Here is a 13,377-nt window from a genome sequence, read left to right as displayed (position 1 = left end):
AGAAAAAGCAAAGCTCTTCTTACATCACTCCCTCTGTAAACGGGGATAGCTGGCTCATCCTGCTTTGTTGTTTTCCTGTTTTCTAGCTAATGGAGACAGAAGAAAGACATCTTGTATTTTATGTGCACTCCTTATTCTTCTCTCCTACGTTTAGCAGCAACTTTCTCCTGTGACATGATTTGTTATCGTTGGGAGAATTTTACCCTGAAAAGAGCTGAACTAGGTCAAAAGAGCCCATTAGGCTTGGGTAGATGTGACTTTGACTCTGAAAGGGATATGAGCCAAGTGGGGGGGAGGGTGATGGGGGGTTGTTAGTGGGTTCCCGGCTCTCCGAGCTCTGGTCAAGTGTAGGTAGTCTCTTGGTCTATCCAAGGCCATGATCAAGTGTCTTGATGTTTTTTGGTCTTTTGGCCTCGAGATGAAAACCTTGTCTTTGCTTCTGGGACCTTGAAGTGAAAAAAATTTCTGTAGTAATAAGCCATAAATCCAGTGTCTGTTTAGTCCATGGTTTTTAGAGTCTGGTGCTACAGACCTGGACACACCAACTCAAAGCAGCACCAGACCCTGCCAGAACAACAGATGCAAAATCTGCAGACATATCACTACTGCCACAATGATCAGCACCCTCCACAACACCCCTTTCTTGATCCATGAGTCCTACACATACCTATCACATGTGGTCTACTGCATTAAATGCCCCAATAGCCACTATGTGAGTGAAACCAGACAGTCATTATGCTTTTGAATGAACTCACACAAGAAGATGAAAAGAGAAAAACACCCTATCACCTGTGCGTGAACACTTTTCACAAAGGGATCACTCTATCAGTCCTCATCATCAACGGAAACTTGCAGAACACTTACAAAAGATGAGCCTGGGAGCTTAAATTCATAACTTTTCTAGACATTAAAAATCATGGATTGTATAGAGTGACTGGATTTATGGTTTATTACAACAATCTATAACCCACTAATAACCCTCCAGCTTCTTTCCCCCCCATTCTTTTCCTCCCTATGACTAGAGGGGTGCTACTTGGCCACTTCTTCTTGAATGGTCCCTTGAAACATATGTCAGCTATGCTAAACAATCTGTTCCATCTTGTATTTAGCTATGACATTCTGCGTATATTTTCCGGGCCTGAAGAAGAGCTCTGTGTAGGCTCAAAAGCCTTTCTGTCTCACCAACAGAAGTTGTTCCAGTAAAAGATACTACCTCATCCACCTTGTCATTAATATCCTGGGACCTACACAGCTATAACAACACTGCATGCAACATTGAAATTAGAAGGGAAGATCACTTTCCTGAATTATACATATCTCATTGTTTATAGCGTCTAATAAAAAGGCCATGTTCATATTGCATCATTGGGTGCTGGACTAATCTTACTCCTATTTTAAATTACATTCTAATTTTACAAGACCTCTTAGAAACATTCGTATGTTAAAAGTAGACTATGTATAAACTTACAATTTTTTTTTCTTCTGTAGATTATCAAGAGAAATATCAAGAGTTGCTTGACAGAGAAGATTTCTTTCCAGATTATGAAGAAAATGGAACAGATTTATCAGGGGCTGGAGATCCGTATGTTTTGTTTTAGTCTGATACTTTTGCTCAAAAATATCTATAAGTTGCATTTTAGTTTTGTGTTTAAATTTTTATTGATTTTTCATAAAGAAGCACAATGAAAAATTCAAAAAGGTACATGCCTTAGAGCTTGGATATGTTTCCAAATATCACATGCTTCATGGGATCTCTAAAAGATTTATGTAATTTGACAAATTGTCAAAGCTGCAAGACCAGACAACACAAAATCAGACAGTACTACATAGACATAACATGTTTGGGTTAGGGTAACAGTAATAAAATAGGAGAAGACATGCATGAATAGGGAGGAGAGAGAGGGATGAGGTGAGGAGGGGTAGGTGGAATGGAGGTCTGGCATTCTTTGAGCCATCCAAGAACTAATTTTACAAAAAATGGAAGAGTATAGTCTTATGCCCAAAATAGAGCACTGCAGTTTTGAGAACATAGGCCCTACACAAAATGCAAAGCATCGTATTGAGGGTTATGGTAATGAACTAAAAGTGGGGAGTTCTAAACATCTAAGTTGGGAAATCAGTATTTATTTCCACAGCAGTGTTACCTGGGCTGCATTGTGCAAACTATATATAATTAATTAAACACTAAAAACTACAGAAAATTAATGTTCCAAAGTCAACCACTTAAAAGTTAGGAAATGCCAGAATTAAAGTTGCCTGTGCAACCTTAATTTGGTCTCCTTCTATGTCTGCATTATGATCGTCTTTAATTACATCATCCCATATTATTTTTTCCTCACAGAACCGCTGCTTCATTCAGTGCACAGGCTGAACAACATTCACTGAATGAACTACCATTCAGTATTTCATTTTATCCTCATAGCCCCATGCCTTATTAACTGTATGCTGTTCAAATTCTGCTCTGCATACAGAATTACTAACTTCCTCACTGGCTTTTGTACAGTGCTTATGACTATAATATCTGAATGCTTCACAAGGATATGTCTTCACAACACTCCTGTGAGTTGTATTGGTATTATCCCCGTTTTAGAGATGGAGAACTGAGACATGGAAAATCTAAGATCAGAAGTGTCCACTAATTTTGGGTGCCTAGTATGAGATGCCTAGGCCTGATTTCTTCCCCCCGCACCCTCCCTCCACTAATGAGGTAACAGTTGAGGCTTTTGGGAACACGGGGATGTGTGGGAGTAGGGTTTGGTTGTTAGTCTCAATGCTTCCTTTCTAGAAAAAAGGGATACATCCCAATACTTAACAGCAACCAGCCACTCTGCTGCCCTCACAGCAGTAACCACTACTGAATGAAACTGATAGACATGGACATTAGCTGGAAGTTTTTATTACAATGAGAAGCAGTGAAATAAGTCTTGACTCTGTCATCAGGTTTCAGGGCTTCACCCACTGAGTTCAATGAATTTCACGTGTCTCAAATACATTGCTGCAGACTCTGCAGGCTTGGGGAGACAACATTGCATTCCTTTCAATTCAGTTTGCATTTGGAAGGTTTTTTCACAACCAAAAAGGCTAGAAATGACTGCTTAAACCCTGATTCTGCATTGAGAACTGCAATGGCAAATTGCTGCTGCCTGCACTGAGGCCCACTGACCTCAGTGGGACTCTAAGGGTATGTTTACACAGCAAAGAAAAACTTATGCCTGGCCTGTGCCACTCGATTCAGGCTCGTGGGGCTCGGGCTGCGGGCTGTTCATTGCTGTATAGGCTTCCAGGCTCAGGCTGTAAGCATAGTATTTGGTCCAATGCATAGAACATTGGAGAATGCAGGCTTTTTTTTTTTAAGAGGCTGTATGCCAGAGCCTGCAACCATACGACTTTATGATGTGTCACCATTTGAATCTCATAAACTGAACAGACATGTCAAACCTCCAAGGATATCCTAGGTACTGCAGGAAATAGTTTTGGTTATACAGTAGGTGTCACTCTCCACTTTGTTACCAAACATTGTCCCAACATGGTAGTGTATTGTCTGGTGACCTTAACTTTTTTACCCTTAATTAGAGTTGTGGTATATTGATGATTATTTATGAAAAGATGTTTTTTTCTCCAAAGAATACCTTGCAATTTAATCTGTTTTCTGTTTCTCTGTATACTTGTTTTTCTTAAAAGAAAACTATACAAATATAGCCTAACAGTATGTTTTGTTTTTGTTTTTTAATTTTTTGCAGGTACTTTGATGACATCGATGATGAGATGGATCCAGAAATTGAAGAAGCATATGAAAAATTCTGCTTAGAATCGGAACGTAAGAGAAAACAGTGAGATGTTATACACAATATTAGCTTAATAAAACAGTTTAGGTATGATTAGTAAACAGGGAAAACCACGAGAACTTGTCACATGTATACCAAATTAAGGATGTTGAGTTTCTCTGAGTATTAAAGTTATGCAATTTCCATTTTGTTAAACTGAATCTGCCAAAAATTGTAAACTTATGCCCTGTAACTTAAAATGTTGTGTATATATCATAGTTTATTTTATGTACAGTTAAATGAACAATGTTTTGGCTGCAATAAAATTGTTTTGAAAAGTATCACATGGAAATAAAATTTTACTAACTGGGAACTGTCCCATTAAAATGCTAAATTTCTCTTGGAAGACATGAAAACCTTGAGTTAAAAATAAATTGCTCACTTATTTTAGTATACACTAGGATTGCCTCACCCTTTTTATCATACAGGAATTTTCTGGTATTACATATTTTTAGGTTAGGAAACTCAACTGCAGATGGGTAGATTTTTTTTAAATGTGTATCACAATCATGAAAAAAACTAGTTATTTTTTTTCCAACATGTGTGGCGGTATTTGGGGTTCTTTTCTGGAATAAACATTTTTAATATGTGACACCATTAATACACAAGCACTGCTTTGGAAGCCAGGTGCTTTAAGGACACTTGTCTATTTTCAAGTTTTGCAAGCAGAAGCTTCTACTAAATATTTTGCATTCTTCTACAAGAAAACATTAATCTAACTAGGTTTTAGCCCGTGCTCTACAACGTGTGCAGCTTTGAATCTATGTATTCTTGAATGTGATTAACATGATTAACATGTCTACCCTTCTGAGAGAGCCCCAGGACACTCCTTAGTCGTCCTAATTAATTTATACAATTTAGAGTGTTGATTCCGTAGTTTGGTTTGTATCAGTTTTTACATTTCAGATATATTAACAAATTTTGAAGTCAACTGCTGCTTGTCTCCAATCTAATAATTTGTTTTGTAGTTTTTCTGAAATACCCAAAGACAATTTTTATTATTGCCTATAATTCAGTTGTAGTGGTTCATGCTATTTGGTATTGGATAGATGAAGTAGAACCCATTACCAAACTCAAAATGCATATGTTTCCAACTTCCCAAGAAGTAAGTAAGATAGCTTATGTAAAGAAAACACATGTTGTAAATATGCATGTAAATAGTTCTGTTAATATTGCACTGTAATACATTTGGTACAATAATTTGTGTATCAGCTATACCATTAGCATTGACTACATTTTCTTGCTGTTTATTTGTTTAGCATATTAGTTTAGAGTAAGTTTTGAAAAATAAAATTTAACTAGCTTTGTTTCCTTTGGAATATTTTCATTATGCTTTTCTTTTCCTGGTTTCAAAAAAAAATTTGATTAGAATTTTTTGTTTCCCCAGCTTATTTTAACAATATCTATGTACTCAGTGCCTAATACTGAATCAACTTAATATCTCATATTCAAGCATTTATCAAATTATACTTGCAAGAAGGCAGCAGATTAACATTTTTTGATTACACAACTGCATTGAGAATTTTTTTCTGTAATACAGATTTGAAAAGCAAATTCATAAAAGGACAATACATATATACATATACATATACATATATAAGTACAATATTCACATTTTAAAATGTCCATACACAATCTGGAATTTGCAGCTAAGAGTAAATTAAATTTCCTTTACACATCTATTCTGCACATTTTCAGGTACAAGTACATCACCATAGAAATAATATAACTAGATCCATCAAAGCAGTTTTCTTGAAAAGAACATTTCATCCAAACCCAACTTGTTTTAACACCTCTTCCCCAATTATTTTTTTAAATCAGGCCTTTATGAGGGTCTCAGTTTGGGGCAAATTGCACCTGTATTTTCCCCTTAATGGTCCAGCAAGAGTAGCCACTCTCGGGCTTTTAGTTTCCCTGGCTGTTGCCTCTCTTGGATGGAGACCTGTGTCTCTCTCCCTTCTGACCAGGGTATTTCCAGGCTGAACAGTTTCCTGCCTTCACTGTGTTATTTCCAACTAAAGATGGACTGCCTAAGCAGGCTTCTCTGTCAAAAAAAAAAAAAAAAAAAAAAGTTTTTAGTTCATTCTTTATATAGTTCAGGGGTCTTTGATCTGGAGTTTTCCAGGAAAAGATAATCAATAGACAATGGGTTTTTCCTCAAGTCGCAGTTTCAAAAGGATGGACTCGGAGCTAGATCATTGCATTCCCCTGACCCCAGTATTTCCTAGGAAATCCACTTCAACATATATTGTCCTAAAAAGTCCTTTGATTCCTGATCCTTTCCAGAGATTGCATTAGTCAGTTTCCGAGAGACGTTTAATACAATTCCACAATAACACATACACAATTGCATTTTTAATATAGGGAACCCCAAACTTAATTCAAGTGTTTAATCTTATTTGTTATATCTGTCACAATAATAGTCTCTCACGTGGGGGGGGGGGTTAAAGTAGGTTTTAAACTGATTTTGCTGTTTTCTCTTGCCCCTGTCCCTGCTTCTGGATGTAAGCGGCAGGCTTCCAAGCTGAAGACTTCACTGGTAGAAACCAACAGGCAGCTGAACAGTGTTCCAGTTGCTAGCCTAACTCACTAACAAGTCAGTCAAAATTCCTGTCTGCTACTTTTTTTTATAGGCCAGCTGGGGAGTGAGAACAAGGGGTAGCAGAGCCCCATCAATTAATTTTGGTGGAGAATTCAAAACCTACCTATTTTCTTCAGGGGTTGGAGGAAGCTATGCAATAGAGTTGCTTGGAAGACCGTTTCTTTAGGACCACAATGAGTGGTGAAGGGAAGGACCTTTATCTTGAGCTGCCTGGTTCTATGTAAGTTTTATACCACATTCTTCACTATGCTGCTGTTTTATCCAGCAACAGCAATGTTTTCTTGGTCCCTGGTTGCTCTTCCAGCATGTGACTGTACAGTAGGAGACGAATCTGTTGCTGCCGCTGCCACTGAAGAGTTGGCTCGAGAAAGCCACCCCAGCCACAGTCACTGTTTCTCAAGAGCTGCTGATCAAGAGTCTTGAGCACCTGACATGGGCTCTGATTTCTGGCTCTCCTCCCCACTCCTCAGGGTCTGTATATGTGCATGACTTTTTCTCTCTCGTTCTCTAGCTTCCACGATCAAATGTTTATTCTCCTGGTTTGGCTCTTCTATGTCACATTTCTTTCATGTGTGTATAGCTGCAGCAGCTTGGTGGCTGTGATCTAGACACCTATTGGTAGAGCCTTCCTATGTTGGTATTTATATGGCTAATCCTCCAGTGCTCTATCCATAGAGACCCTACTTGGAAGAAGCAAATTATAGAGAGACTGCCTAATGTGCCTCTCCTTGAGGTCCGCAGATTTCCTAATTGAAAGAATGAAGCAGCTGCTCAGGAGTCCAACAGGTGGTGCCAAAAATCAAGAGACTCACAGTCAAATTGGGAGACTTGATTTAGATCTGTAAAGAGTATTTTAATCTAATGGTGCCCTGTCCTGTTCACTGGGACACTGCCTGCACTCTTCTGCTGATAAGATCACTAAGCCCCCACCGCCACTGCTTATCCTACTTATGATGGTTCAACTTTCCAGCATTTCTTCTCTCTGGGCCAAATGCAGTCCCACACACTAAGTTTATCTTTTTGGCTGTTACCACTATATAAGGGGTAGAAAGCTTTCCTTCCCACCCAAGACCATACTGCAGCTTTGGCTGCAATAATCCTTGCTACTGCAGTACTTACACTTAACATATTGTTGGATTTGTTCCTTCCTCCCACCTCATCTCAAACATATTGTAAAATTCTTCACCAAATTGACCACAATGTCACAATTGCTCCATAGCCACCAACTCAACAACAGATCGTTCTTACAGTAAATTCAATCAGTAGAGCACTATTTATCTGTAAAGTGGGGATAATGATAAAGTGACACAGTTTACAGCACACTCTGGATAAGAACTCTGTTTCTGAGTCCTAGTCCAATGCCATAAGCATAGAACCATCCTTCCTTTAAAACAAATATTCCTGGTATTTTAGAGAGAACAAAAATCCTACAAAGATTAATAATCCAAATTTGTGTCCACAGATAGACTGCTGCAAAATAGCACCTGGTGTGAAATAAAACTAATTTATAGAACTGGCTTAAATTCAGGTATTTCAATTTGCAGGGGATTTCAGGATTTATGAATCTTTCTTTCCAATGTAGAATGAAAGAAAATTTGCAAAAATGTCATGGTGAACTGGAGATACCTGAAAATTTTGTCTTAGAAATACCAAAATATGGTGATCCTAAAACAAAATATGAAATGGACACTCTTGTCAATTTCATAGCTGCTTGTCACTGAATAGGTTCCCTCAGAGGGCTGGTAGGCTCCCTGCCCTGAAGTCTAACAGCCCCGAGAGTCCCGGCTCCAGCATGGTTTCCAGGGCTGCTGCTGCAATGCAGGGACCTTTCAGTCCTGACTCTAGTCAGGGCTTCAAGGGCTTCCTAGCTGGAGCTGTGGATCCTGAAATGCTGATAGTGTTTTGGCAGAAGGTTTGTTACTCTGTAATAGATTCAGAGAAACATTTTGCTACACCAAATTGGTGTTGTCTAAATTATGTTCATCAGAAAACTTCCAACCAGATCTATTATTTAGTCAGATGCATATTTTTGTGTAGACAAGTCCCAGGTTGAAAAAGTGTGTGGGGAAACGCTATTGGATTTTGATTACCTCCTGAACCACTTCCTTAGCACCATCCTTTCTCAGTCTCATCAAGCTATACCCTTTTTTTTTTTGAGCTGTTACCCAATTCTTAATCTTTTTAACATGTGCTTTATAGATATTGTATAGAGCTAATTTTTTTTAATCAGAATGTTGTATGGTACTAAGTCAAATGCTTTGCAAATGTCTTAAGTACACCCCTACCCCAATATAATGTGGTCCTCGGGAGATGAAAAATCTCACTGCGTTATAGGTGAGACCGTGTTGTATTGAACTTGCTTTGGCCCCCTTCTTCCCTGACCGCCCCCTCCAGAGACCCCTGTCCCTAATCACCCCCAGGACCCAACCCCCCTGCTCCCTGTCCCCTGACTGCTCTGACCCCTATCCACACCTCCCGCCCCCTGACAGACACTCACCAGCAGCGGCAGGAAGCGGAGCAACGTGGCCCCAGCCTGCTCCACTCCACCACCTCCCAGCCATGGCGCTCCGCTTCGCGGGGAGGTTGGGGAAAGGATGCCCCCCGTACTCACCTGCTGCACTCCGCTTCCTACCACAGCTGGGAGCTGGCGGAGTAGAGCAGGCTGGGGCCGGGCTGCTCCGCTTCCCGCTGCTGGTGAGTGCGGGGAGATTGGGGAAAGGACGCCCTCCGCACTCACCGGCGACGGGAAGCGGAGCAACGTGGCCCCAGCCCGCTCCGCTTTCCTTGCCCCAGCCGTGTCACTTGGGGGGGGGGGGGGGGGAGAGGGGTTGGGGAAAGGTCCCGCACTCACCTGCGGCGCTCCGCTTCCCACCGCAGCTGGGAGCTGGCGGAGTGGAGCAGGGCTGCTCTGCTTCCGCCATTGCCGGTGAGTGTGTGTGTGGGGGATCCCTTCCCCCAAGTCCCCTCCCCCAAGCAACACAGCTGGGGCCGGGGCATGGGAAGCAGAGCGGGCTGCTCCCGGCCTCCTGCTAAATCCCCGGGCCACTCTGGGACTGCAGGGGCCCCCAAAATTGCCCCCCATGGCTCCTGCCTCCTAGATCCTGGAGGGGGAGCCCCTGACTGCCCCCGAGACCCTCTGCCCTTTATCCAACCCCTTGGCCCTGGCCCGGCCCCCTTAACACGCTGCTCAGAGCAGCGTGTCAGAGCTTTACCGCATTGTATGCGAACCGGTGTTCTATCCGGTCGCGTTATATCGGGGTAGAGGTGTACATTACATCTCTGCAGTTACCTTTGTCAACCAAACTTTTAATCTCATTAACTAATGAAACTGGGTTTGTTTGACAAGACCTGCTTTCCAGGTTGAAAGGCATTAGTTATATTCCTGACCTTTACTTCTCTAGCAGTTGAATCTCTTTTCAGCTTTTCCATTATTTTGCCCAAGATTGATGTCAGGCTAGCCAGTTTATAGGTACTCAAGTCATCCCACTTTACCTTTGTAGAATATTGGCACAATATTAGCATGCTTACAGTCTTCTGGAATTTCCCTGGTATTCCAAGATTTATTAAAAATAACATTAAGTGGTCCAGAGCTCTTCTCAGCCATCTCTTTTAGGAATCTTGGGTACAAGATATCTGGGCCTTCTGCTTTAAAAATATTTATCTCTGGTAGATAACATCCTTGTCAGCTACTAATGAACTAGAAAGTACTTCATCTTCATATGCTACAAGTTCATCATCCTACATCCTTTAAAATACAGAACATAAAAACTAGGGCTGTCAAGTGATTAAAAAAATTAATAGCGATTAATTGTGCTGTTAAACAACAATAGTATACTATTTATTTATATTTTTGGATGTTTTCTACATTTTCAAATGTATTGATTTCAATTACAACACAGAATACAAAGTGTATAGTGCTCACTTTATTTTTAATTACAAATATTTGCACTGTAAAAAATAAAATAGTATTTTTCACTTCACCTAATACAAGTACTGTAGTGCAATCTCTTTATCATGAAAGTTGAACTTATAAATTATGTATAAACAATAACAGCATTCAAAAATAAAACAATGTAAAACCTACAAGTCCTCTCAGTCCTACTTCAGCCAATTGGTCAGACAAACAAGTTTGGGTACAATTTGCAGGACATAATGCTGCCTGCTTCTTGTTTACAATGTCACATGAAAGTGAGAACAGGTGTTTGCATGGCACTGTTGTAGCCGGCATCACAAGATATAGATTCATATGTCCCTCTATGCTTCAACCACCATTCCAGAGGACATGCGTCCATGCTGATGACAGTTTCTGCTCAATAACTATTCAAAGCAGAGCGGACAATGCATGTTCATTTTCATCATCTGAGTCAGATGCCACCAGCAGAAGGCTGATTTTCTTTTTTGGTGGGTTGGGTTCTGTAGATTCCCCATCGAAGTGTTGCTCTTTTAAGACTTCTGAAAGCATGCTCCACATCTCATCCCTTAGATTTTGGATGGTACTTCAGATTCTTAAACCTTAGGTCGAATGCTGTAGCTATTTTTAGAAATCTCACATTGGTACCTATTTTGCGTTTTGTCAAATCTGCGGTGAAAGTGTTCTTAAAACAAACATGTGCTGGCTCATCATCCGAGACTGCTATAACATGAAATATGGCACAATGCAGGTAAAACAGAGCTGGGAACATACAATTCTCCCCCAAGGAGTTCAGTCACAAATTTAATGAATACATTATTTTTTAACGAGCATCATCAGCATGGAAGCATGTCCTCTGAAATGGTGGCCGAAGCATGAAGGGGCATGCGAATGTTTAGCATACACCTCTACTCCAATATAATGTAGAGCCAAAAAAATCTTACCACATTATAGGTGAAACCACATTATATCAAACTTGCTTTGATCTGCCGGAGTGCGCAGCCCCGCCCCCCACCCCGCCCCCGGAACGCTGCTTTACTGTGTTATATCCGAATTCATGTTATATCGGGTTGCGTTATAGCGGGGTAGATAAATACCTTGCAATGCCAGCTACAAAAGTGCCATGCAATTGCCTGTTCTCACTTTCAACTGATATTGTAAATAAGAAGCAGGCAGCAGTATCTCCTGTAAATGTAAACAAACTTTTGTCTTAGCAAATGGCTGAACAAGAAGTAGGACTGAGTGGACTTGTAGGCTATAAAGTTTTACTTTGTTTTGTTTTTGAGTGCAGTTATGTAACAAAAATATCTATAGTTGTAAGTTACACTTTCATGATAAAGAAATTGTACCACAGTACTTGTATGAAGTGAATTGGAAAAAATATTATTTCTTCTGTTTATCGTTTTTAAAGTGCAAATATTTGTAATAAAAAATATCACATGAGCTCTGTACACTTTGCATTCTGTGTTGTAATATAAATCAATATATTTGAAAATGTAGAAAAACATCCAAAATATTTAATAAATTTCAATTGGTATTCTATTGTTTAACAGTGTGATTAATATTTTTGAGTTAATCACGTGAGTTAACTGCGATTAATCAATAGTCCTTATAAAAAACATGTTGAACGTTTACCTTTTCAGCATCATTATTAAAAATTTTACCATCTCCACTTAGTAATGGACATATACAATTTTTTTTTGTTTGGTTGGGGTTGTTTTTGTTGTTTGTTTGTTCCTAATGTACTTACACTACTTTATTGTGCTTAGCTCTGCCAGACATTTTCCCCTGATGTCTTTAGCTTCCCCAGTCATTTTTATGTCATAATTTCCAATTTTTATATTGATTGCATTCTAATTCTATTCTCCTGTTTTCCATTTGTAATATACAGTATTGCTTTTTTGTTTCTAATTGCTGCCTTCTGAACCAGCATGGGCTTTTAGCCAGAGTTGTCCTTGATTATGGAATTGTAGGTTTTTGGCCATCTCATAAACTCTTCTTTAAGAACTCCCAATTTTCATTCACAGTTTTTCTGTCTAAATTTTTATTCCAGTCAATTTGACTCATAATTTCTCAAAGCTAGGGAAAATTAGCTTTTTTGAAGCATCAGGGTATATATGTTACTGGTTGGGACTTTCTTCTGTTTGACCAGATTCTGTATAATCAGGTCATGATCATTAGTCCATATATATATATATATATATATATATATATATAAGAAACTAAGAATATTTTACTACTGGCTACATGAAACCTCTTGTATATGTCTCCCAAATTGAAGTTTTGCCCATAATGGCACAATTTTGCTTTCTATATATTAGATAGGTGCTTAAAAAATAACTCACCCTATTTGCTGGTCTGTAACGGATCCAGAAACTAAGGTTTCCCCCTCCCAGCCTTAGCAACCCCTGTGATGTATCACTCAGCTGCCACCTTAAACCATTGAAATAGAGATAAATTCAAAAGATATTGATAAACTGGAGAGGGTTAAGAGAAGAGCCACAAGAATGATTAAAGGATTAGATAAGCCTTATAGTGACCGATTCAAGCTCAATCTACTTATTTTAACAGCGAAGGTTAAGTAGAGACTTGTTTACAATCTATAAGTACCTGCATGGGGAACCAATATTTAATAGTGGGCTCTTAAATCTAGCAGAAAAAGATATCCTGATCCTGGAAGTTGAAACTAGACAAATTCAATTGGAAATAAGGTAAAAAAAATTAATGGTGAGAGTAGTTAACCATTGGAGCGATTTATCAAAGGTGGTGGTGGATTCTATATCACGGACAATTTTAAAATCAAGATTGGATTTTTTTTTTAAATATGCTCTAGAAAATATTTTGGGAAAGTTCTAGAGCCTGTGCTACATAGGTCAGATTAGATGATCACAATGGTCCCTTATGGGCTTAGACTCTATGACTAAAGGATGGTTCTGCAACTCCTACTGCAGCGATCGTGATGTTTAGTATCATCCCATCCCTAGCAGAGACCTAGAGAACATGTTGATCAGTGACAATATTGACAACCATGAGTGCTCAAA

General features: G+C 39.4%; 1 protein-coding gene across 4 annotated transcripts in view; it reads left to right on the top strand.

The window, feature by feature from the left end:
* PAIP1 (poly(A) binding protein interacting protein 1) overlaps positions 1 to 5,143 on the top strand; it is a 37,812-nt gene extending 32,669 nt beyond the window's left edge. For all 4 annotated transcript variants that reach the window (XR_010602158.1, XM_065598899.1, XM_005282189.4 and 1 more), the window contains 2 exons: positions 1,489 to 1,582; positions 3,741 to 5,143. Coding sequence is in view for 3 of the 4 variants with exons in the window: in XM_065598899.1 (XP_065454971.1) it covers positions 1,489 to 1,582; positions 3,741 to 3,834 (188 nt within the window). In the remaining variant the exon portion in view is untranslated. The remainder of the gene's footprint in view (positions 1 to 1,488; positions 1,583 to 3,740) is intronic.
* The last annotated feature ends 8,234 nt before the right edge of the window (positions 5,144 to 13,377 follow it).

The sequence above is a fragment of the Chrysemys picta genome, chromosome 6, assembly GCF_011386835.1.
Source record: "Chrysemys picta bellii isolate R12L10 chromosome 6, ASM1138683v2, whole genome shotgun sequence".
Classification (NCBI taxonomy): Eukaryota; Metazoa; Chordata; order Testudines; family Emydidae; genus Chrysemys; species Chrysemys picta.
This window is presented reverse-complemented; position numbering and strand designations above follow the sequence as displayed.